The 24775-nt window shown below is 49.3% G+C and overlaps 10 protein-coding genes across 10 annotated transcripts; 4 read left to right on the top strand and 6 right to left on the bottom strand.

Annotated features, from left to right (window-relative positions):
- Positions 1-4494: 4494 nt before the first annotated feature.
- On the top strand, positions 4495-5600 carry ARB_07308 (uncharacterized protein; the record flags this gene model as incomplete). Its single annotated transcript, XM_003014700.1, has 3 exons — positions 4495-4859; positions 4980-5036; positions 5099-5600. 3 exons carry the CDS (start codon positions 4495-4497, stop codon positions 5598-5600), a joined length of 924 nt encoding a protein of 307 aa, XP_003014746.1.
- Positions 5601-5851: 251 nt separating this feature from the next.
- Positions 5852-7601, bottom strand: ARB_07307 (uncharacterized protein; the record flags this gene model as incomplete). Its single annotated transcript, XM_003014699.1, has 4 exons — positions 5852-6102; positions 6156-7123; positions 7177-7393; positions 7544-7601. 4 exons carry the CDS (start codon positions 7599-7601, stop codon positions 5852-5854), a joined length of 1494 nt encoding a protein of 497 aa, XP_003014745.1.
- A 1204-nt stretch (positions 7602-8805) lies between these two features.
- Positions 8806-11249, bottom strand: ARB_07306 (uncharacterized protein; the record flags this gene model as incomplete). Its single annotated transcript, XM_003014698.1, has 8 exons — positions 8806-8917; positions 8980-9050; positions 9104-9198; positions 9252-9990; positions 10043-10236; positions 10317-10923; positions 10984-11037; positions 11109-11249. The coding sequence occupies 8 exons, from the start codon at positions 11247-11249 to the stop codon at positions 8806-8808; spliced, it is 2013 nt and encodes a 670-aa protein (XP_003014744.1).
- A 1853-nt stretch (positions 11250-13102) lies between these two features.
- Positions 13103-13814, bottom strand: ARB_07305 (uncharacterized protein; the record flags this gene model as incomplete). The annotated part of the gene is made up of 2 exons (XM_003014697.1): positions 13103-13444; positions 13638-13814. 2 exons carry the CDS (start codon positions 13812-13814, stop codon positions 13103-13105), a joined length of 519 nt encoding a protein of 172 aa, XP_003014743.1.
- A 481-nt stretch (positions 13815-14295) lies between these two features.
- On the top strand, positions 14296-15854 carry ARB_07304 (uncharacterized protein; the record flags this gene model as incomplete). The annotated part of the gene is made up of 5 exons (XM_003014696.1): positions 14296-14390; positions 14443-14592; positions 14682-14862; positions 14931-15163; positions 15356-15854. The coding sequence occupies 5 exons, from the start codon at positions 14296-14298 to the stop codon at positions 15852-15854; spliced, it is 1158 nt and encodes a 385-aa protein (XP_003014742.1).
- Positions 15855-16397: 543 nt separating this feature from the next.
- ARB_07303 (RNA binding protein) lies at positions 16398-17597 on the bottom strand (the record flags this gene model as incomplete). Its single annotated transcript, XM_003014695.1, has 3 exons — positions 16398-16602; positions 16677-16902; positions 16958-17597. The coding sequence occupies 3 exons, from the start codon at positions 17595-17597 to the stop codon at positions 16398-16400; spliced, it is 1071 nt and encodes a 356-aa protein (XP_003014741.1).
- Positions 17598-18270: 673 nt separating this feature from the next.
- Positions 18271-19329, bottom strand: ARB_07302 (uncharacterized protein; the record flags this gene model as incomplete). Its single annotated transcript, XM_003014694.1, has 5 exons — positions 18271-18455; positions 18510-18562; positions 18618-18716; positions 18770-18950; positions 19011-19329. The coding sequence occupies 5 exons, from the start codon at positions 19327-19329 to the stop codon at positions 18271-18273; spliced, it is 837 nt and encodes a 278-aa protein (XP_003014740.1).
- A 673-nt stretch (positions 19330-20002) lies between these two features.
- Positions 20003-21132, top strand: ARB_07301 (uncharacterized protein; the record flags this gene model as incomplete). The annotated part of the gene is made up of 3 exons (XM_003014693.1): positions 20003-20030; positions 20089-20527; positions 20589-21132. The coding sequence occupies 3 exons, from the start codon at positions 20003-20005 to the stop codon at positions 21130-21132; spliced, it is 1011 nt and encodes a 336-aa protein (XP_003014739.1).
- Positions 21133-21340: 208 nt separating this feature from the next.
- ARB_07300 (uncharacterized protein) lies at positions 21341-22277 on the bottom strand (the record flags this gene model as incomplete). The annotated part of the gene is made up of 4 exons (XM_003014692.1): positions 21341-21440; positions 21505-21631; positions 21719-22231; positions 22268-22277. 4 exons carry the CDS (start codon positions 22275-22277, stop codon positions 21341-21343), a joined length of 750 nt encoding a protein of 249 aa, XP_003014738.1.
- Positions 22278-23543: 1266 nt separating this feature from the next.
- On the top strand, positions 23544-24689 carry ARB_07299 (UBX domain protein; the record flags this gene model as incomplete). Its single annotated transcript, XM_003014691.1, has 2 exons — positions 23544-24599; positions 24651-24689. 2 exons carry the CDS (start codon positions 23544-23546, stop codon positions 24687-24689), a joined length of 1095 nt encoding a protein of 364 aa, XP_003014737.1.
- Positions 24690-24775: the final 86 nt, after the last annotated feature.

Below are 24775 nucleotides of genomic sequence, written 5' to 3'. Positions count from 1 at the left end.
TCAACATCAACATCGATATCAATATCAATATCAATGTCGTAGTCACTGTTTACCCCTTTTTTCTACCATCTTCCATCTTATCTCGCTAGACCCACTATTTTCCTCCTCCGGAAGGTAATCACGTGTATGACTAATCATTGACTCATCACTGACTAAGCCTCTTTTTGCCACTTTTTGCCGCCCGCCAAAAGCGGAAATTCTTTCTTCTTCTTCTTCAACTTCGACTTCGACTTTCAACTTTCATCCTCGACTTCAACTTCAACTCTTATTCTCTTGCCAGCTCCAGCTCCAGCTCAGCTCTAGAATATCTTCGTCTCGCTCGACGACTCCCTTTCTCCAAGCCTCAGACCTAACAACAGCCTAGCACTCCAGAGAAGACAGAAGTTCCGTTGCGTTCTTCCTCTTCCTTCCGCCTTTTCCACCCTATAACCCGATCTTTAGACGAGTTTCAGTCAACAGCTGAGTTTATGTCCATCGAAAACCTCAAGACCTTTGGTACGTCGCTCGCTTCTTCCCCCCTCGCTGCACATGCAGTCTGCCTCGCTGCATCACATCCTATGCATCGCAGCGTCGTTTTGTCGTTCGTCGACGCCCGGTTTCACAGCTGCTTGTCCCAGCCTGAAATGGCGGGGTAGGGTGGTTGGGTTATCATTTTTTTTCCCAACTGTGGCTTGACAACACAACAACGATGCAGGAGAAAGAAAAAAAAATAAATAAATAAATGAAAAATATGCAGCCTGGGCTAATATTACTTCTTCTCTCGTGATAGACCCCTTCGCCGAAGCTGACGAAGACACCGGCGACACTAAAAAGTCGCAAAATTACATCCATATACGGATTCAGCGTACGTCATTTTTTTTTTTACCTTCTCTCGCTTTTCGCCCCCAACAAGGTGATCGTCTCGTGACTAACGGTTCTTGTGTGCCTCAGAACGCAATGGTCGTAAGACTCTGACGACTGTCCAAGGTCTCCCGAAGAAGTTCGATCAGAAGAAGATCCTCAAGGTCATCAAGAAGAAGTTCGGTATGTCCGCCGCCGCGTCGTTGCCCGGTGAACTTTAGAAAAAAAATCACAGCATACAGTAGCTAACCGCGACCTCGTTGGACAGCTTGCAATGGCACCATCGTGAACGACACCGAGATGGGTGAGGTTATTCAGTTGCAAGGAGACCAACGCAAGGATGTCCAAGAATTCTTAGTCGACAAGAAGGAGGGACTTGAGCTTGATGCCAAGACCATCAAGGTATGTCTCGCCTACAAGAACTCACATGTCTCTGTCTTAAATAAAGAGTCATCCTATCTAACTCAGCTTATAGGTCCATGGTTTCTAAACGAAGCGTCACACCCCCTGTCCCGTCGCCGTCTTCCGTCTACCCCACAGACCCCTCGGATGGCTGCGCTTGTACCCCAGGACCCGTCTTGCCCTAACATGTGTGCCCGATCGTTCTCGTTCTCGTGTTCTGCGGAATTTACACTTTCGTAGAGCTGATGATGTCCGTTTTGGACGATGACGCACCACGCCAGATCAGATGCTGTCCTTACAAGTCCGGTCACCTCCGCCCGTCGGGGTTAGACGCACATCCCCGTTTGAAGATACCCCGGGTGCAACGTGACCTTCCCTTTCTCCCACCTCTGTCGACTGTAAAACCAAAGGGGGGAAGAAATACGGTCACGATGCTTCGAACCGAATATTTTTAACGACAGCAACGAAGATTACGACAGGACAGGGAGGGAAAAACAGTTACCACGTTCATCTTCATAGGTGTTCTGTGAGCTGGCTGCTTGATTTTTCATCTTTCTTTTCTTTTTCCACGCTTATTCTTACCAGCTCCCTTCACTCGTGCTTTTGCTTGCTTGCTTTTTGTTCATGGATCGTTCTTCGATTATGTGCATGCAGCCTGTCACAGCACTTGTCCGACTCTCGTTAACTGCTATTCACCGTTGTTTTGCTTTGCTTCCCGCCCCTGTCCCCTTTCTCGCATTGGGGATGGGATCGGGATGGGAGGGGAATCAGGTTATAGCGAATAAAATTTTTGAAAAACAGAAAATGCCAAATTATTATGTTTTTTGACCTCTCATACTTCTCGTAAATGAACTTCCACGTAAAAAAAAAGTTGAACCCTTTAAGTGATAGTATATATAAGCGGAACCAACAGGTACCTAATCAAGATCCAGGTGAAGAAATGAAAACAATAGGGGGAATATAGAAAGCAAGAAAAAGGAGGAAAAAAGGGCAGATCGATGCAAAAAGTAAGTATTAACGAAAGGAAACAATATCGAGTTCAAGACCCAACTCTCCGCTCAATCATCCACTGCATACTGGCATTCCAGGCTTTGTATATCATGACAAAAAGGGGTATCTCCGGCTCATTCTCACGCGACAAGTGAAGCTGCAGTAACAACGATGACATACTTATGAAACTTGCTATGGAGAAAACCGACAGCGAAGCCTTGGTTTCTTTCTTGATATTTATCTTCCGTTGGGTAAGGTGGTAGAGCAATGTGAGGATCTGCATACGTAGAAAATAGGGGTAAGTGGTGATGGCCCTTCTGAGGAGGTGGAGTGAAGATGAAAAACTGACTGAGGTGATTGATATCCAGGCCGGGAGGAGTAGACGAGGATCAGAAGAGGCACCAGAGAGATAAAGGATCCAGGATGTGAGATAGGCGATGAGGCAGTTTATAGTGAGAAGCCGGATTATGACTGCTGGCGGAGTATAGTTCACGAGCCTGTAGATGTGTTAGATCATTTATATAGATAGCAGTTGAATGGAAGCGGCATACCATCTTGACATCATACAGTCGGCGAAGAAGTATGATAAATATGCAGAGGCAGAGCACTATGACGTGGGTGTTAGTATGATTTCCATCCTTTTTTCTTGCAGTCAGGCCATATGAGGGCATTTACGCACCCACATAATAGCCAATGCCACCTCAGTCACCCGAAACCGCCTGTCCACATTCCAATCCACAGCTGCCCCCCGAACGACAACCGCCGTCCATCCTTCCTGCCATATGTGTGGGCTAATACGAAGCAATTCAGCCAGAAACGTGAACGCACAGCGGAGCCCCCACCACGCAGCTGGGAGAATACTCAGAGCCCGACATACTAGCAGCGGAATATACCACCGACGGTCAACACCCAGTATCACCGCCACTCGCGGATGTAGTCTGTTTGAAGTAACGTCTCTCGGTACAGGGATATCACCCGCAAGGCCAGGGGAAGGAGGAAGACTGGCGGAAGTCGAAGAGGGGGCAGCGGAAGACGTAATTGAAGACGACACCGCGGCTGGTCGAAGGGAATGGTTCGATGTCGCTTCTCCAGGTGCTTCCGGATCTAAGGGCGGGTTAAAGGGAGAGTTCCGGTTGCGAAGGCCAGGGATGAAAGCATTGCGGCTGCGGGTTCGTGATGGTTGGAGAGGAGGAAAGGAAGGGATTTTGAGAGTAGACGCCAGTCTCAATTCACGGCATAGAAGCCGTTATGCTTTCTGCCTCAAACGGCGATATATGATTCTCCTATCAGAGGGCTCACCGGCTACTGGCGATATCGTGGCAGCTTCCAGCGGCGTTTCAGCAAGACGGTGGTGTTGACCTTGTTTTGTTTCCCCACAGTCACCGATAAGCGTCGAAGCAGGTAGAATTGGATCAGGCTGAAGAGGTAGAAGTGGTATCAACGGCGGTGCAGCTCGAGATAGACTATCTGTGGTTCTGAGCTGTTGCCGAAATTATACGATTCCCGACCTCCTTCGTTTAGCAGTACAATGTGTCAAAGTGCGCCTTGGTTGTGATCTGTCTCGTGTGGTGACGTGTAAGGCGTTAACCGGGGGGGAATATGGGTATCTGAATAACAGTCAGTACTCATGGCTATCAGCACCGTAGAAGAAACGAGTTCAACAAACCTGTCCAAAGCTCCAAGGCACCCCGAGAAATATATCGAATTGAAATATTGAAGCCGGCGAAGAGAACAATCGTTAAATTAAGAGAACAAAAGGAACGATAAAAGCGCAATCTTAACTTTACGACGTCACTGCTTAATAAGAGATCTTACTAAGGGTCACACGACATCAACTAAGGTATATCCGTGCCCCGTGACTTCTTGGCATGACTAAGTAATATTTCGCCAGAATGTGGAGGAATAATGCTGATTAATACGCCTTTACACATATAGGTCAATTTTACAGAAAGTACAGCATTTAGCCAATAGAATATCATGTAATGGTAATAAAATACATCCATACCGGATAAACAATTAAGCTTTCCGGACCCAAAACGCACTAGCGCCTTCCTCTGTCCAAGCTCGAAAGTTGAAGATCAAAAAAAAAAGGACGAAGAAGCCAAAGGCGAAGAATCGACAATTGAGAAGAAGCTGGAGACGGACAGGATACACTCTTTTTCCTCCCGGGCGGAGAGGCAGTCAAGCGTCAGATATCAGCTCTTTAATTGACAGATCATACCCCTGTCCGGGCTGCGCTGCAGTCACCAACGACCGGCCAATATGAATTCCTCCATACCACGGGCACTCTCCTCCACCCTTGCCCTCCGCCCTTCCTCCCGCTCAGTGGTCTTCCAATGGCCCTCGAAATGCGCCGCACGATCGTTCTCACAGTCCAGCTTAAGAGCTGGAATGACCGCTCCTAAAGTCATGGCCCCAAAACCTCCAGCGCAAATGAGCATGAAGAACCGTCTGCAGGAGACCATGAGGGGGATTAATAAGGAGATGGTGCCAGATGATATCGGAATACTGCCCGGTACATTTATTCGGCCAGTATGGCAGAACCTCCCCTCGTGGTTTTCGGACCCAAAGACAAGATTGCATATGGAGTGGATGCACTGGAAGATGAAATTTTTGAACTTCATGAGGTCTGTCCTGGCCGTCCCATCACTTTGTACGTCGAGAGAATGTTAATGCTGACGAAGGGCTGCATGTAGTTTGTTTACTTACTGCAAATTCATAAATAAAAAATTACCTCTGCGCCTTAGAGAACGGAAGAAGATGGCAATCGAGCTTCACAAGCGCATGTATAACCATTTTGCCAGGTATGAGGTTCCGCACATATGCTATATCACTGCAAGGGGTATGCTAATTATACAAATCACAGTGGTAATCTCGGTGCTCTGCAAACCTACTGCTGCCTTGGCATCTTCGAATCGTTCTTTAAGCGCGTTGTCCGACGACCTGCTAGCTCTCCCGAACTTATTTGGAAACTACATAAATACCTCAAATTCCCCCATTCCATGACCATAACCGGTGCTCGTGTGGTGTCAGATCGTGCCGCAGCTCTACCCAATGCAACAGGCATGGGAATCAGACAAGTTGTTGTACGAATACAAAGCCGGCAGTCTCTCATCACCCCACCTGCGCCTATAGCCCGCCTAAGTGAGAAACAGATCCAAGATATTGAAAAACAACAGCAGGAAAAGCAAAAGGACTGCACTGAGTACATTGTTCTTCAGAGGTTTATGTTGGGGGGTAAAGATGGGGAATGGAAGGTCTGGGGCTTAGCGGATGAGACAACTACAGAGGACCTACGGACAAACCCGATGTTTATGAAGGGGATAACGATGAAAGACCGACTTGAAATGATGGCGGCTAGCAGATAATGTTGGTCAGTCTAATATAAAGTGTAACATTCGTCGTGGTTTTTTGGAAGCGTTTCTTTCAATGTATTTTTATAGTATAAGAGCTTCTGGACAGTCTCCTTATAAATCTGTAGATATACGAGCATATTGGGATTTCTAATTTTCTGCTTCTTGCCCGTGATATATATCCAATGCTGGCCCTAAGATGCACGGCTATCTAATATCCCAAATTGCAGTTTCACAGTCCTCAGTCTAAGATATAGATAGCGAGTCTACCGAGGTGCCCGGAATTTGGCACCTTCTTCATCGTTATTGCGGATAGTTGCATCTGTCCCGGTAGCAATAAAGTCTGGCTGGTCCAAATGCATAGGCCCAGCAGCCATATGAGAGCGTGGGAGTGGGCGGTCGAAGACGTCAAAGTGTCGTCCCGTTGTCTTTGAAAGAACGAATGCATATCCAACTCGTAGGCCGAGAGCAATACAGGCAAATATCAAACCACCAATAGGGGCAGCAACAAAGGCTCCTATTTCGTAGTTAGCAGGCAAGTTCTAAACCATGGATGAAAACGGGACATACCAAATGCACTCCAATCATTTGCATATAGGCCATTTTGTAGAAGAATCAATTTTCCTCCCTCAGTGGCATTGCCGTAGTAGATGGTACCGAAGATGAACACGGACAGTATACCACCTAGACCACCAACAATGACCTCAAAGGCAGTCCACCAGTACATTCTATCCGACAGGCCCAGGACAAGCACAGGAATGGCAGATGCTGAAACAAGGTCGGAAATCAAGAATATCCGCAAGACACTCGGTGATCGAAGGGCAACAACAACAACCGGTACAATGCATAACACGACACCGATACGAACGTATATCAGAGGCAGCTTGTTCCGAAAGACATCGTTGCTAGCAGTGCTAACCATGGCGGATTGAAGACTGTCGAATGCAGCCGTGCTCAGAGCAACTGTCATCACCAAGACGATTCCAACAACCCAATTTGGTAGCTTCTCCAGTAATAAGAAAAATGCGATTGAGCCTGCTTGTGGAGGGTCTCCAGGCCATACACCAGACCATGCTGCCAGAAGACCCGTAGATCCAACAAGAACCAAGATGCAGAGGACGACGAAACTAGCAATTGAGATTCCGATTCGTAGATCGCGATCTGTCTTGGAGGCAAAGGTTCGTAGCCAGAGGTTTGACAGGAAGAAGTCATTGGTCAGGATGGCTACCGGTAGAATGTAAATGAGCTGCCATCCTAGAAGAGTCGGCTTTAGAAGACCTGAAGAATCGATGAGTGACTTGTCGATATCAGTCCTAGCTCCAACGGTGATAACTGCAATGATGATAAGGCCGACGACCATCGCTCCTTGGACGTTGTCTGTCAAGAAAGAAACCTGGAAGCCACCGAGAGAGGTATATATAGTTGTCACTACGACCTGGACGATGACTGCCGGGAGCCCATTGAGCCCTGAAAGGGCTGTGACAATTTGCTGTAAAGCTGAGAGCTCAGCAACCATATATAAGAACAAAGTTATCAGCCTGTACTACTGTTAGTATATGTATCGTACGTCAATTAGAATAGCAAAACTCACGTCAAGATGCTGAGGTATATGCCAGCAACCACGCCATAACGCTGTCGAGTCCATTCAGTCAAGACAAACACTTCAGGGAACTTCCTTCGAATGATCGGTCCAACAAAAGCGAATGCCAGGAGAGGCAGTGCAGACGAAAGTCCATACACAACCAGTCCCTGGACACCCGCAATAGTAGCAATCTCAGGATATGTAAATAGAATCCCCGATCCAAGAGCTGTATCCCATTAGCATATCTCATAATTTCGGTCAAAAAAACATAATATATCAGGGGGGAAGAAAGGGGGAAGAAGCGGCAGCACGTTTCCCACGCAAGCATTATCTTGATCGAGTATTCAACGGTACATTCTCAGCATCATGTCTGCACTGGATTCAACGATCTCATCGGCCTGAATAATGGGCCGACGTTGGATGATCGATGGCATGTATGTCCAGTGCGACAATCAGCACCCGTAGTGTTGCCGCAGTGCATGTCGTCCCGAAGACTAGACGTCTCCAAGCCAACACGCACCGAACTTGAATTCTCTGATACGAACCTGGCTTTACTCATGCATAGCTGGTCATTCTGATAATCCTTCCGCATAGTCGAACATCCGCTCGACGATGGATGCTGACTCTCTGGCTTCGAACGCTGCCGCTTCTCATGAGAGAGAACTGTAGAAGCCTCGCATTATTCTGCTTCCTCCATGCAACTCACCCGAAGCAATGAAGTTCAAGGCAAGCGGTATAGCTGGGAAAGAGGTATTAGCATCCGTAACTTGTGCGATAATAGAAGAGCAAGTAGTTATGGCCCGGGATATAAGTTATATATCTCTTTCTAACCCTTTTGTGTCCCGTTGCTGGACAAGAATTCGCCCTTGGTCTGATTCCGCAGACGCCATGCGATATATAGACCGACGACGCTGTGATAGAAATGTTATTTAGCTGTGATATGCATCTTGAGCCGGGGTAGGGCATACAGGAATGCGCCGTAGGTTAGGTAGATCAGGGCGTTTGAGGCTTGAAACGACGGCTGGCCCATGGCTGAGCTTTGATATCCCGCCGCAGTAACCAGTTATCTAGTCGATGCTCGCTAACTGCTTGAAAATAGATAGAAAATAACGAGAAATACAGATATATGATATTTAACGATAGCATCCAGAGATGAAAAGAGAGCAAGTGAAGGGATTTTTTCATCTCATGATCAATCTCGGCAGAGAGCAAGAATCGTCTGTCTTTAGCGGCTTCTTGGGGCAAAAGTAATTATGGACCATGGTCGTTGCTTTTGAAGTCTCTCGTATTTCGCACATTTAACACTACAGGTTGTCTGCAATTATGGTGAATATAGACGATGCAGATGCCATTACTACTAGCCAATGCTAAAATCGTATATGTTAAAGAGATGGATATTAGATAGCAGCACATCTACCCTACCAAGAAGATACAAGAACAGGGCCTCTTATGTACAGGAACATATTGAATGAAACCGAGAGGAAATAAGGCAGAAGATCCAGAAATATGCCCATCCAGTATCCAACCCTTTGTTCATTCGTTCGTTCATGCATGGGTAGCTTATATCTCGTCATCATCCAGTATCCGAGTATATTCGTCTTATCGTGTATTGCCGTGTAGATTTGCATGCTTTTTGGTTTAATCGTCGTCGAAGATCTGGAATGTGTTTTGTAGTATTGTTTCGATTACTCGGGCTTGCCAGCCTGAGTCTGCAATGTTGCGGCCTGCGTTGGTACCCATGAGAGTGAGACTGGAGGGAGGGAATTAGCACGGAAGATCATAGGAGGAATTTGAGAGCAATGTCAAGCGTACCCAAAGCTGATGGCGATGTTGCCGGCATTCATCCTGTTCTCGGAGCTCCGTTCTTGAACATGGTTAAGATGCTGTTAAGCGTTAGTATACAGCCGAGGCCTGGCATTCAGATACTTATTCTTACCAGTATCAGTGCTCGAAGAGTTGCATAGTTGGGGTCAGGAAGACTGTTGATCAGTGCATGCAGCGCATCTCGACGCTGGATATCGTCATCCTTGCCTATTCTACGAGTTAGAAATATGCCCCGCTGTAAAATAGGTGTAGTCACATACGCGCTGCGTCGATAAAGGCCGAGTACCGCTCGTTAGTGAACAGTGGATCGGGCAGGTCTCTAAAGAAAAGCTTCAGCAGACCAGCAACGCTGTTGACATCATGGTAGAAGTTCTCTGGGTTAGTGAAGTCGACCTGTGATGAATCTAGAAGAGTAATCAGCTTGCATTCATTGTACGTCAAAAAAAAGGGGCCAGACATACCGTTATCGAACAGGCTCTTCATATGAGCTATGTGGTTAGTATTTCCTGAAAGCCGGTAGATACCCTCTACATTCAGCCCAAAGAGCTCAATGGCCTGGATACACTGATACACAACCATGGGAATGGCAGTGCCGTCTCTCTTGAATAGCTCATCCAACGTCAGACCAAACACGGGGTTAAGTGGTGGTAACTCCGGGTGAGAATTGGGTGGGATATCACTTATAGATGGCCGTGGTTGGGCATGCTGAGCGAGTTGAGGCGGAGGCTGGTATGAATGTTGTTGCGAGTAGGTAGGCTGCATTGAAGCTGGGTTGCTATACTGCGGCGTTGACGTCGGGAACGGAGGCTGGGAGGTCCATGAGTCTCGCCGTTGCTGCATTGATAATGGCGATCCTTGAGCTCCAGACGAGTCTCGGGGTATGGGGGACATTGTATTAAATACCTGAGACGCAGACTGAGGCGGAGGAGTTGGATTTGCATTTAGACTGAGAGATTGTCTCTTTGGATGGGCATTGGGGTTTGAGGCAGGCATTAACGTCTGCATATGTTAGTATATTGTCTCAGTTGTAGTGAGCTATGGGGCCACATACAGCATGTCTCTCGTATTTGAGAGCTGGCTTGGTGTCAGGGACTTTGCTGGATTGGCTGATAATGAAGTCTCTAAAGTCTTGCTCGTTGTCAACCCGTTTGGCGGCCTCTCTCAGACTGTCGGGAGTGGCGCTCCCAGTCTTCATGGGACTGACAGCCAACCCACTTCCGAGCAGCAGCTTCTCACTAAACGATGCTATACCATCATTAGCATAACGGAGCATAACGGAGCAGTTCGCAATTGAGAAGCAAAGTAAACAGAGGAGGATGACCTACCGAGCTTCTGCAATTGAAGGGTACACCCCGAATCGCACTCCATGATCAAATCCTGCAATGCCCTGGTAGCCTGTGGTCTCAGCGTAGCAACAAGCTCCTGTCTCTGTGTCTGCGCAGCCTGCACTTTGGTCGAGTAATCCGAATCTGCCTGCTGGAGTTTCCGCAACAGATCCTCCTCCTGCTGAGCCGCCGACTTGGGTCCCTTGAGACCAAACTTGCCGCCTTGTCTTTCGCCCGTCCTAGCCCGATCATACTGTTCAGCCAGACTATCGTATTTGGCCTTTGCCTTTTCCGCCAACAGCTCTGCATCCTGCACTCTCTTCTCGGCCGTCAGTCCGTTCTGCTTCCACTGTTTACGCCCGCGTTCCATGCTGGCGGCGAGATCGTTCAGTTCCTCCGCCATTTGCATGAGGGATTGGGAGAAATGGACTCCATGATCGGAAATGCGGTCGTGAATCATGTTCATTTCGTTGTAGCTGCGGGCAAAGCTGCCCTGGCGGTTGTCCTGGCGCATGGCGGAGTCGTGCATTGCCCGCGCGAGCTTCTTGAGGCCCTGGGCATGTTCATCTTCGAGGACGGAGCGTTTGCGTAGGAAGGTAGCGAGGTCCTATTCCAGTCAACTTCTTATTTTTTTTTTATCGTAGTGCATGCAATGGTATGTACGTACTTTGGCAGAGGAGATGCTTTGCTTCAGGCGAGTGAGCAGGGTCACGACTCCGATCTATATAGACTGTTAGGATTCCGATCAACAGACAGCAGCCAGCAGACGGGGGGTGAGGTAGAGAGACGCACATCCGACTGCAGCACCCTGTCGACCTGTGCCTGGCTCTCTGCGAGCTGTGGATTCTCAATCTCCTTCTCTGGCTGCGAGGACACCGGCGTCTCCCTGTCTGACTGCGGCGATGTGGCGACGTCCAACCCGGGCTCTGCCATGGCTGCAATCGCTGTCTGGCTGTCGAAGCACCGAAGTACCAGCGGCCGTCCTGTCTATCTATCTGAATGCGACTATCGCGTCTTGAAACCGACTCTGCGCTGTGGTTCAAGATGGCCGTTTATCAGGGGGAGGCGAAGTGGAAGAGGGAGAGGAGTGTTTGATCTCAAGTCTCACAGTGTTGACACCAAATATTAGTTATACTAGCCACTGAGAGGACGACGAAGCAGAAGTCAACACGAACAGACTGCAGGCTTTCTTGATACAATTATTTCTGCCCCTTGCATGCGACGACGATGCTAGATAAAACACTTATATGTGCAGTCTGTCTAATTTCGGATTGGTTCGGCTTTTCCCAGCATCTTTGGGCGGTTGTTTAGGTGTTTACTAGGGGGGCAAGCCACACAGCTGCGTCACGGCGGCAGAGATAGACGAGATAAACTGATAGCTAGATAGACAGACGGTGGCTACTGGGGCTGGAAGACAGCTTTCGAGGTGGCACAGCAGTTTGACGGCTTGCTGCTTCTTTTCTTCTTCGTCCTGGCGGTTGACAGGTCGGTTCAGGGGTTCGCGGCGATACGAGTCAAGCGCTGCAGCTGATGCCTGAAGCCTGAAGCCTGGGGATACATGATCTCCATGGCAGTTAATGGTAGCTGCTGCCGTGTAGCCTGTAATGTCAAGCTGGCATCTATCAATTGTCAACCCCTGACTAGGCAGCACACGATCACATCGCCATCTAGATATCCGGACAACCCCTTGGAAATAACGAATATAACGTCGAGATGACATCAGCCGAGGTCCCGCGGCTATCGTGGCAAGGAGACGACTAAATATATAAGAGCTTCATCCTAGCAGATAGCTGGAGCAAGCCATATAAGTAGCCACCGCAGCCACCAACTCTCTCGAATTCAATTGACGGAGAGACACAGACAGAGCAGCCATGGCGTCAACGGCAGTGCACATCGTGGCCATCATCACGCCCAAACCAGGCAAACATGACGAAGTAAAACGAGTTTTTTAACCCTTGATACCCAAAATTGGTTCAAGTCGACTGACGGCTCTAGGTCGCCAGGATCCTCGCTGAGACGGCTGAGAAGGTCAAGGACAACGAGCCTGGAGCCCTTACTTACTATGGCCTGTTGGATCGAAAGTCCCATGAAATCATCGTCGTCGAGAAGTGAGTAGATGCGTGTACCTGTAAAATTGCAGTGGATAGGGGCTGACGAAAGGTACCTCTGTAGGTACGTCAATATGGACGCCGTCAAGGTCCACGGCGGCTCCGAGCACTTTAAGGCCTGGTCCAAGGCTGTTGGACCGTTGCTCGCTGGCCCACCAGTGATCAAGTATGCAAGCCAGATCGGAGGATTCGAATCCAGGTCGAAGCTATAGAAAAAAAATAATCGATAGTTCATGTTGCACATAATCGAATACTCCTTTAGCCAGCCCTTGTATAAATAGAACTGCTGTGACACTCAAGCTTTTCTCCCGAGCCGTGCTGGTCCTGTAATCCCTTGCACTGCATGAATAGGGCTGCTACAGCTGTGCCACCGGGAACATGTCCTCCCTCCCTCGCCCCTCGCCCCTCGCCCCTGGACGGTTCAAAATGTAGATACGCCGGTACGGAGTAAATGCTAGCGGGGTTCCAGGTTCGAAACTAAATCTCTCACGGAGAAGAACAACGCCCTCTGGAGAGATAGCCGATTGTTCAATATTCATATTCAAATTCTCAAAGAGAATATGACGACTGTGGTGTCAGCCGCATGAGCTTCTTTTTAGCCGCCGAGTTCGGTGTCGTCCGCCCATCCGTCTCGTGTACCGTCTCCCTGCCTGGTTAACCTGCTACTACCTGGCCCAGTCAGTGATCCATCCAGTGGACTGCGGTTCCAGGGGTCAGGATGAACAGGAGGTGCACTAGGGCAAAAACTCTCCTCCACTCATGGTTATGCGCCCGAGGATAGCCACCGATGCCATTGGCTGCAGCGATGGAGATGAGACATGCCGCCAAGCGAGTTGGATCTCCAATCGTCTGCTGTGGAAGAAGATGAAGAGTGAAGTCGAGTCGAGTTGTAGTCGAAGCCGTAGAGGTGGGTTGTGGTAGAGCATCAAGCAGCGTTCCTGTTATGTCCATCCTATCTGTATCTTCCAGCGTGATACGCCGTGCCAGCAGTTTGACGCCGTCTGCCCCCCTTTTCTCCTGCTATATCCCCCGATCTAACGCCCTGTAAGCACCTGGCCTGTCCTTAAGACGGCTTTTCTTGTCTGTTCCCACCGTCCAGGGCTCGCTTTTTCAGTGCGTTCTCCCGAGCTAGTTCAAAAAAATAAAAAAATAAAAAAATTAAGGCCGGCATCCCCTATCCTTGCGCCAGACCGAAGCAACGAGAGAGACAGACCAAGACGACCAGACGACCAGACGACGCAGAGCCAGGAGAAAGAGCTCTATCGTATCCTGATCCTGTCCGTCGACGTAGCCCGCACGCCTTGAATACCACCGTCAATTGCGTCTTGAGGACCTGCTGCTGCTGCTGCTGCTGCTGCCGCCCCCTTGCCGTCCTCCCACCGCGGGACATCCATCCAGCCCTCGCAACCCCGTCACCGCAACAACGAGGAAGCTCTCCCACGGCCGAATAGCGCAGCTTTTATATCCCCCTTCGCACGCTTGCTCGAATAAAGGGCGTCTCGAGCGGCCGTCTGTCTCTGTCTCCCTGTGGGCTGGTGTTCTCGCTGGAAAGCGAACTAACTAGTCCTTGCTAACGCGCCACCAAAGCTGGTTTTTTGATATCTTCGAGCAACAGAAGAAGAAGAAGAACCTCCTGGACTGACTCTCGCTCGCTCTCTCGACCGTCTACGCAGCCACCGTTCTGCTGTCAGCTTGTTTGTTTTGTCTCTGCAGGCCAGCCAAAAGGTCTCTCACTCGCCTTTGTCTCTCCCTCTGCTGCTTTCTTCCTGGCTGACTCTCTCTCTCTGCTTGTCACAGCTGCTCTTGTATCCTCTGCTTCACCCACCGCGTCTCCCACAGATCAACAACAGACTCACACAGGACAGCAGAAGATGGCTTCTGGTCCAGCTACCCAGTCGCTGAAAGTTGGTTTTTCCTTGCGATATCGCCAGCTGTGTCGAGGCGTTGCTAACTGTTTTATTCTGCAGTGCGTCGTTACTGGTGACGGAGCCGTGGGCAAGGTGCGTTTCTCTCTACAGCAACAACAACATCTACAACAACGCCTACATCTACAACAACGCCTACATCTACAATATCTACATCTTCTGGTCCTCTGCTAACGGCCTCCAGACATGTCTGCTCATCTCCTACACGACCAATGCGTTCCCTGGAGAATACATCCCCACCGTGTATGTTGTGAAGAGACCCCGAGACCACCGCGTACCAGCGCCGCCAGCTTGCATACCCTTTGCTCACACTGCTATTTCTACTGCTCCAGGTTCGACAACTACTCGGCCAGCGTCATGGTAGACGGGAAGCCCATCAGTCTCGGGCTCTGGGACACTGCTGGTCAAGAGGACTACGACAGACTACGTCCGCTCTCCTACCCGCAGACCGACGTGTTCCTGATATGTTTCTCCATCGTCAGCCCCCCCTCGTTTGACAACGTCAAGGCAAAGGTACGGCTCTCCGACGCGTGGTGGTGTTTAATGAAGAAGAAAAACAGCTTGTTAAACAGCGTCTATAGTGGTATCCCGAGATCGAACATCACGCGCCAAACGTACCGATCATCCTGGTTGGCACCAAGCTCGACCTCAGAGAGGACAAGGCCACCGCAGACGCTCTCCGGTCCAAGAAGATGGAGCCAGTCTCCTACGAGCAGGCCCTCGCAGTCGCAAAGGAGATCAAGGCCCAGAAGTACCTCGAGTGCTCTGCTCTCACCCAGCGCAACCTCAAGAGCGTCTTTGATGAGGCCATCCGGTAGGGTTCTCCTGGACACCGTATATACAACTACAACTACAACTACAACTCACTAACACGTATCACCAGAGCCGTATTGAACCCTCGTCCAACTCAGAAACCAAAGAGAAAGTGCCAGATACTCTAGATTCGTTCTCTAGATGCAGATACGTTCCAGCGATCAACGACCTTGAAGTGCAGAAAGATACATAGATCTCCTTTCCTCGACCATCTCCCTCCCGCAAATTCACCGCTACCATCCCCCAGCCACAGCCGCAGGCCCGACGACTACACCACTACATCACTCCGAGCCATCCCTCCAGATGCGAAACCTGCAATAACCTTCCACATCCTGTTCTTTCTACCTGTTTGTTTCCGCCTTTACCGATTTTTAATGACGAGCGTTTCTCATTTTTCCACCACCTTCCTGCATTTGGGACGGAGCAACTGCTCGTACTGCAAGGTTATCTCTTCATCCATCTTCTCTTCTTCTTCTCTTTCTTCACACTTTGACGAAGTAAATACAACCATTTCCAGATATCACGAAACCAAAGTCCCCCTCTCTGTCCTTCCCTTCGTTTGTTTACTTATGATGACACCCCCCCTTTTCCCTTTCAAACTCGCCTGTGGAGAATATCTGTTACACCCTGACTCCATACATCTGCGCCCCGAGCTCTGCATCCCTGTTCAAACTTCCCTCCCGGCTTTTTAGTCTTCTCTGTCATGTTAATTGTGCCTGGTTTCAATTCTATCTTATCCCCCTCCCCTTTCTTACCCCTGGATCGGATCTTTAATACCCTTTCCTTGGCTTTTCTTTTTCACCACCAAAGCTTCAGCTTGTTTCTTAGTGCTCCTACATAATTAATTTCTTACCTGTTTTACCTATTCCGTGCCCTCTTCGCTTCTTATCTACGTCCTTTTCCCTTTTTAACGATTCAACAGGGCTGGATGGAAAGTGGCTGTGCCATGACAGTCAGTTTTGGTCCTATCTAGCTCTCTCACACACACATATAGGTAGCTCGCCTCGTATGCAGGTACAATGTTGAAAACTTGCAAGTCACAGCGTTCATAAATCCATAGATGATGCTAGACGCTCTATTATGATTTGACATCAACCGAAGAATTGCAGCTATTATCCTCTTCCAAGGCCAGCATTATATCAATATAATACAAGAACACGACGCCTGCTAAACGCCAATCCCAATCCAAAACAAACCAACACTTTTTTTTTGTGAAGAAGTAAGCTTTGTAGAAGCTATACGGGGACTCTCGCTCTTCGGCTAGGATGGATATGCGACTGATCATCAGCCGCAGATGTGCCGGCTCCATTAGTCGTGGCAGACGCCGTCTTGGCCCGTTTGGCCTCCTGCGCATCTCGGGCTCGCTCCTCGTTGAGTTTCTGGTTCTTCTCCAGGATCTTCATCTTCCTCGCTTCAGACTTCGAGCCGCCTCCTCCGGCACTGTATGGGGGTACGTTAGAACGTCTTATCTGACAGGGTAAGCTTGCGGGTCAAAAGGGGGTACATAGACTCACGTTAGTTCCACCTTGATCTTGCGGGCCGGTTTATCACCGTCTTCAAACATGGTGCCGTGGTACTGCTTTAAACAGGTCTTCATGCGGTCGAAGCCAGCGAATTCAACAAAGGCGAATCCACGGCCTTTCTTCCCCCCTCGCTCTAGCGGGACACGGACGGAGGTTGGTTGGAGCTTTTCAAAGTGTTTCGTGACGGACTCTTGCGTGGCGGTGAACGGTAGATTGCCTGCAGACGTTAGCAATGGTAACCCAAGAAAGACATCGAGTAAAGGTAAACATACTGATGAAGACTATGAATCTCTGGCTCTTCCGCGCTTCTTCCATCTCAGCATCTCCTACTGCGCCTTCAGCAGCCTCTTCGGTTCCGTTCTCGGCGGGTGTCTCTGTATCAGCTGGAGCAGCTGGTGTAGATTGTTCCTCTTCTACATCTGCGCCATTGACACCATTCTCTTCCTGCTTCTCTTCCTTTTCTTCATCCTTCAGCTTCTTTTCCTTCTTCTCTTTCTTCTCTTTCTTCTTCTCTTTTTTCTCCTTCTTCTCCTTCTTCTCATCCTGCTCGGTCTTGTTCTCTTCCGCGAGCTTCGCTCTCTTCTCCATCCTCTCCTGTTTTGCTCTCTTATACTTGTCCTCTCTCTTCACCTTCTTGCTCTTCTCAGCCTTCTGGACCCCATTCGGCTCCCCATCCACCTCCATCTTGTCCTCGCCGGCGGCATTATTGGCTTCTTCTCTGGCCTTCTTTTTCAATTCCTTCTCTAGCTTCTTCTTCTCCTTCTTTTCCTTCTTATCCTTCTTGGTCTTCCTTTCCTTCTTCACCTTCTCCTTGTCGCCGCTTTTTATCTTCTTAGACGACTTCCCGAGGTCAACCACCGCTCCATCGTTCTCGTCGACGGCAGCTTCGTCGCGTTTTCGCTTATCGCCCATGATCGTGGCACTGATATCTCGTCTTCTCGGCGGGGTATAGAAATTTCAGCCAAACAATTACGTTCACCGGTTCTGGAATGCTGTGGTCCAGAGACAACACACGTCTTCACACCCACTGATTATCCAAAATAGATCGCATCAACACGACTGAATCTTTTGCTTCTTCTTTTCCTTTAAAATCCAGAAAAAAAAAAAAAAAATTCTTGTGGATCCAAAATTCTGCCGGCCGAGGAATTAAAGGCGGTGAGGGAATTAAGGTTAGAACCTAGTTTGATTAGTAAGGAATTGATTATGTCATCATAAAGATCCAAAGGTTTTCTATATAGAAGAAAAAGGCATTGAGAAAGGATTTTGAAGGAGTATTAACTGATATATATTGTTTAAGCCTCCAGTATACTTGTAAAATGTAGGTTATGTACTTTGGGTAAAGAGAAAGTGAGCGAAGGTTACAGGATGGACATAGAGTCCCGGTGTAGCTTTTAGCATTAATTGAGAACACATTGTATAGAAGTTTCATTAAATGTTATGGTGGCAAGAACGGCATGTAGCTACTGTGTATAGGGGAATTGAGTACAATTGCTTCTAGAAACGCTTTGGAAAATATTTAATGCCATAGCTCAGGGTCTGTATCAACAAAAATACTGGATAGTAGTGACGTGCTACTCTGAGGGTATCAATATACAATAATTTGGACTTTATCGCTTTTCCTAGACTGATATCGCTCCCTTAGTTCAGCCCGGTTGAGAAACTCCATAAGAGGAAAATGAAGCTCCTTCATATCAAATATGCCACGCTTCTTTTGGTCAACATAAGACCCGTCAACGACGATACGCTTCAGCGAATCAAGCTTCAGTGATCCTACAACCGCCTGTTAATCATATATTTTGAAGCAAGTGTAATTACTCATCTTACCTGACTTCACAAGATCGTTTAACCTGACCGGTGTTCCAATACCTATACCTATTCTATTCGGAGTCAGAAAATAAATGACTTGATCGCAAATTGGTCAAAGTGACATACCTTGTCTTTTCCACTGTTTCCTGAGCTTCTCTTAGCTTTATGTGTTTGGCAAACAGCTTAGCAACTGCACAGTCTTGGTTCTGGAATTGCCGTAATGCCCTTGATGTATGTTAGCATCATATCCTCAGGCCAAGCAATCTTGGTATTCCTACCTCGTTATCTCTGCTGCTCTGAGACCGGCCAGAGTGACGACCAGGGTATGTGGGGATCCTTTGACCTCGGAGGCCTTAGAAAGTGATTCGCCTTTCTCTGGACTGAACGCTTTTAAGAAGGATGGCATATTATCGAGTTCCCGAGAGGATTCCCAGGATGAGGTATCGAGAAACGCATGTTCTATGCAAAAGTTAGATACAGTACATCAGAATAGCCTGATACTACAAGACTTCAACCTACCTGGGATGTAGAAATCGTCCAATTCCACAGCAGTCAAGTTCTTGTTATGCCTCTTGACTCTTTGGACAAAGTAATCTCCCAGCAGCTTCCCATCCATCTTCCCAATGGACTCGTCAATGCCTCCGTCTTTGCCCATGACCTTATTCGCATCGTATTCATCCCCACCTTTCGCACCCTTCGACCGTTTCTTCTTTTTCTTCTTGCTGGGCTGTTGTACGGGAGCTGCTCTGGATGTGTTTTCTGCGCCATCTTCCTCCTCGACACGTTTTCGCTTATTCGAGCCCGCGGGCATATCCTGTGAAGTTACTGATGCCGCCATTGTAAGATATCTCCCTGCGTCACCCGTCAATCGTCCTATCCTGCGTTTTCGTCTTCCGTTTCTTCGTCCATCGAAATTTCCTTGCGATAAGAAAAAAAAAGTTGCGGCTCTTATCGTGCTTAGTCAGCTTGTTATCGCAACTTTCCGCGTCGCGACTTTTGAAGAATCAAAACGGCCGAAGAAACAAAGTCAACAGCATCTCGACTTTTGGTCTATCCTAGAATCTGTTTGCTGCTGGAGCTCAGGAGCACTCGGAACGATAGGTCTGCCCGGTATGCCGACATCAAACGGTCGTGGCAAGGGGGAGACTCCGCTAAACTCGGCGGGACCAAGCTCCAGTCCTGCCAAAACACCTTACAATGCAGTATGATGCCCCCTTTAACCGTGAATATTACAGCTTCGACCTAACATTCTGGCATAGCTGTTTAAGTTATCAAGATTAGTTGGAGCTCCTTCGACTCCGGCCGAGCAGAATGCTACCTCTTTCAACTCGAATCTACCGTCGGCTCCCCGGACTGGCCGGCGGAAATCTGGGATAACACCGTCCAGAGCTAGGGGAGGCGAACGCATTCCAGTAACCCCCCATGCGATCCGGGCATTACAAAGGCGTGCAGCTACATATACTCCCGGTCGAGATAGGCGGAAGAGCCAGCGCTTCAAGAGGGAGACACCAATGGATATACTAAAGAACTTGGGAAAAGGTCGGTCACTGCTGCCAGTACCAGATCAATACAATTGATGCTGACCCCTACAATGCAGTTCTCGCACCAGTATCCAAGACGGTATCTTCTTCTCCACCGACTGAGCCAGAACCGCAGTCAGAGCCACCGGTGGACGAGATCGCCGAGCTAGACAAGGAGCCTCCTATCCCACCCCCTCGGCTTTCATTACCACTCAACGAAATGGCCGTGGATCAGGATGATAACAGCCCTCCGATGCCTCCGCCTAGGTTATCAGTTCTCCCTGACGATGAAGATGTTACTAGGGGATCGATTGAGTTGCCTAGAAGAGAGCGGTCAGGTCGCGATTTGGCTAGGTTATCGAGAGTAAGCTTCGCCAGTAACCGGTTCAGTGACCATTACGGAGACACAACAAACATTGAAGACCCTGAGGATGGGTTGGATTTTCGTGTTGGCCAGGAAGACGACTTCGACGAGGATCTTGATAATACGACTGGACAGCCAATGCTAGATGCTGGGTGAGTGTTCGCATTATATTCTAATCATACAACTTCTGCACGTTCTAATGTTACATTGTAGGGGAGAAACTGAGGATCTGGGTCGTTTTAATTTCGATTTTGCTTTCCCAACTCCAGAAGCGCCTCATGCTATGCCAATTGAGAATGAAAATGAACAGGACACATTCGAGTTAGAAAGTGTGCCGCCAGAATTCGGGGGTCCAAATAGTCCGTCATCAGGAAGTGATTTCGGGACGGGTGGGTTTGAACCGGCCATGGATGACGTACCATCTAACAAAGGGACACCAGAACCCATAGAACAAGAGGCGGAAGAGGTGGAAATGGAACAGGAAGACCAGCCTGAACCACCACAGAAGAAGCAAAAGGTCTCTAAACATGGTATCCCGGTCCCAAGCCTGCCAGCAGGAGTGGTAAAGAAGCTGGCAATGCGATTTGCTAGGTCCGGGAATAAGAAAACGAGAATCACCAAGGACACCATGGCTGCCATCCAGCAGGCCACAGACTGGTTCTTTGAGCAAGCGAGCGGGGATTTGTCCACGTACTCCAAACACTCCGGGCGTAAAACAATTGACGAGACGGATGTCATCGCTCTCATGAGAAGGTAAGCTTGTGTCAGTCGAATTATGCACGAACCCGGAGCTAACACCTGGAAATAAAAGACAACGACATGTGGGTAGGAATGCGTCGGTGTTTGCTCTCGCGCAAAAGCATCTTCCCAAGGAGCTTCTGCAGGACATACGTTTGCCCAAGGGTTGATTGAGTTGTGTGGCAAGCTGCAGTATCCGAATGAGGTTTGTAGCTGGGATTATTATATTACCAGCTCTTGTTCTGACGGACCCGTCGAACTGCTTCATTCGGCCGTTTCTTGACAACCATCCACAACATGATAGCGGTGGCCAGGGAGAGCCCGTACCTAGATCTACTGCGTTAGCTCAAACTCCCATGCATGTGTCCGGGGTGCTTTCACTCTAACGTACCAGGTGAAGATGTACTGAGCATGGTTGTTGCGGAGGTTGACTTCCGCTGCACGACCAATTGGTATACCCTTGTCCTCTCTTGTGTACATGGACAAGATGTCCTGCACTGTTGACTTGTCAGCCAGAACTGTCACACGGACAAAGACTTGCAGCCAGGATTGCGAAAACTGCGGGATATGGGGGGGGGGGGTTACAGGTTACGAGGCAGACTTACCCATCGTTTCTTCTATCCAGACCGGCTGGCTGCCGGTCAGCTCGGCCATCTGCTTGACGTCCGGGAAGTAGAATTTGCCCTCCTCTGGCTTGTTATCGGGCGTAAACATGTTCTTCTTCCACGGTGACCGCAGCAGCCCCTCGACCACGACTTCTTCCTGCGGCAGCCCTTCCCTCCGCTCCGACTGCCGCTCCAGCGACTTTGCAATCCAGCCGCGATTGACAAGGATTGTGCTTTCACCCTCCCCTCTTTCCAGTGGCGTCACGACGAGATAGCCATCCTTTCCTTCATGCATGCGGGGCCCAATCAACATCTCTTTGTCGTGTCGTAAACGGCCTTTTGCATAGACCCGTCGATATTCAAAGTCTTCGACGGAATCAGGGTCGACGACCGGGGGAAGAGGCAGCGGCGGCTTGATGAGACGGTCTTCGAACTTCGCTATCAGGTTTGATTTCCACTCGAGGCGCTGGACCTGCCATGTCCCCAGGGCGAATGCTGTGACCGGAATGATAGCTAGATTTGTACATGTTAGCTATACAAACCACAAACCACGGGCCATATAACCACATAAAGAGTAAAAAAGAAAAGAAAAGCAAGAAGTCTCAGATATGCTCCGTACCTAGTATGATCAACCCGTAGCCATGCTTCCCTCCTGTCCGAACCAGCTGGGCAGGGTTGTCCACGATCGATGTCCAATTGGGGTCCTCGGCCGGCGTGTGAGCTTGTCGAAGCTGAGTCCGCCCGCACTGCAGACCCTGTATCCGGCCTGTACCTCTGCCAGTACCCGCAGACCGAAACACCGTCCTGATGCCCAGCGACGAGGGCGAGCACCGTCGTAGTAGAGTGAATGGTGCTGCCATCTCAAGGGTTGTTGTTGTTGTTGCTTGTTGCTGCTGCTGGTCGGTAGGTTATGACACCCGGCGGCGAAAGCTTCCAACTTCCAGCCCGCTCCCAGTCCAATATAATCGAATTGATATCGTCCAGCCTTCCCGTCTGCGTCCTCGTCTTGTCTCGTCTCGCTTCGATCGCTGCAGAAGAAAAGAAACCAAAAACTTCGTCGGATTCTTCGGATTTTAATGTCTTTTTTTCCCTTTTGATGTCTCTCTGATTGGCCCGTGCACAACCCATCCCCCAAAACTCTCGCCTTTTCTTCCTCGTATTTAATCGCAACGACGCAGGAAGAAGAAAAGAAGACGGCGAGACGGCAAAGGACGATACAGGCTATTTATACGAAGAACGACGGCCGGAAAAGCGCAGAGACAGAGCTTGTCGACGAGAAACGCATCGAGACATCGCCATGTTCTACCGAGGAGACTTGCAGAGCGGGATCAACGAGGCGGTTCGGGAGGTCAAGCAGGTTGTTTGCTTCATCACAGGTCCGTATTGCAGCCGGCGCCGGCTAGCTATCTAGATCTTCATCTCCACTGGCCTCTTGGTGACGCCACGGACCGACTGCTGACTGCGGTTTAGACGACGGCCAGCTCAGCAACCTGTGGGAGAACAACTATCTCAGGGACGAGAGGGTGCGTCCATGGTTCATTGGTGCCAGTTGGGCGTACAGGCGGGCTAATCTGGCTGCTAGATCGTTCGGTTGATAACGACGAATGCGGTAGCGCTGCGGCTGATCGAGGGCTCGCAGGAGGCAGAGTTCCTCGCGACCTTCTGTCCTGTGAATGAGTCGCCTACGCTTATCGTTATAAAGTGAGTTGAAGCAGTCTGTGAATCTGGGTGAACTACTGTGGTTGATGTTGTGTGGCGCTGACAGAAGGTACTCTGTAGAAATGGCATCGTTCGAGAGTACATTGCGGCAAGGACGGAAGAGCCCATGTTCAAGCGGAGGCTGATAGCTGCTCTGGAGGACAACAAGCCGCCGAGGAGGATGCGGGAAGCTATGGCGCAGGCGCAGGCACAGGCACAGGCACAGGCACAAAGAATGGCGAGCCAAACAGGCAGCTCGTCGGTGTCTCCAACAACTGTTCCTGCTGCCCCCGCAGCTTCTGGAACTGCCATTGCTACTCCTCCAGCTCCCTCCCCCCCTCCAGCCACACCGACACCACCCAGCAACGTCGTCGATCCGCCCAGTGATACTCCTACCAACGACCAACAGAGACGAGACAGTATCCGAGAGGGTAAGCGCCCAGCGGAGCCAGATAACGAAAAGAAAGAACAAGCAGAGTGGAAGGGCAAACAGAAGAGAAGACACCAACAGGAACGAGAAGAACGAGAGCGGGTTCTTGAACGAATAAGACGGGACAATGAAGAACGAAAGGCGAAAGCGGAGAGACAGAGGGCTGCTGCTGCTGAAAAGCATGAGGCTTCACGCACACCACCCCCTACTACACAAAAGTACCGCCTTCAGGTCCGTCTGTTTGACGGAAGCTCGATTAGAAACACCTTCTCTCCCAACCAGACCATAGGCACCGCTGTCCGGTCATGGCTGGATAGGGAACGCTCTGATGGCGATGCACCGTATACCCTGAAGCATATACTAACGCCACTTGAGAACAAGACTATCTCACTCTCGGAAGAGGACCAGTCTCTCCAGGAGCTGGGTGTTGGTCCCACGGCAACACTGGTCATGGTGCCAGTAAGAACATATACAGATGCATATACAGACTCAGGTGCATCACTGCCATATCGAGTTCTCTCCGGGGGATACAGCCTTGTTGCTGGCACGGTCAACGCTGTAGCAGGCATTGTAGGGTCTGCTTTGGGAATTGGACAGAACCCAGCTGCCGTTGGGCGCGGTGCGTCAACACAGACTGAAGCCACCGAAGAGACATCTACTACATCTCCCAGAACATCTACACGCAACCGGGTTCGAACTCTGCATGATGCCAACTCGGGCAAAAATGACCACCAGTTTTATAACGGCAATCAGGTATGTCTACACTGTCAAATATAACATTTGTCTAGCCCTAACCCTTGATAGTTGAACTTTGAGCCTCGAAAAAAGGATGACGATAACTAATGACTCTATCTTGCATTTTGCATTGCATATCTTTATTTTTATTTTACTTTTCGACTCCACCATTTAATTACCACTTGCACCCTTCC

The sequence above is a fragment of the Trichophyton benhamiae genome (genome assembly GCF_000151125.1).
Source record: "Trichophyton benhamiae CBS 112371 chromosome Unknown contix00378_25.r1.exp, whole genome shotgun sequence".
Taxonomy (NCBI): domain Eukaryota; kingdom Fungi; phylum Ascomycota; class Eurotiomycetes; order Onygenales; family Arthrodermataceae; genus Trichophyton; species Trichophyton benhamiae.
The sequence above is the reverse complement of the archived record's forward strand: the minus strand, read 5'-3'. Positions and strand labels throughout refer to the sequence as shown.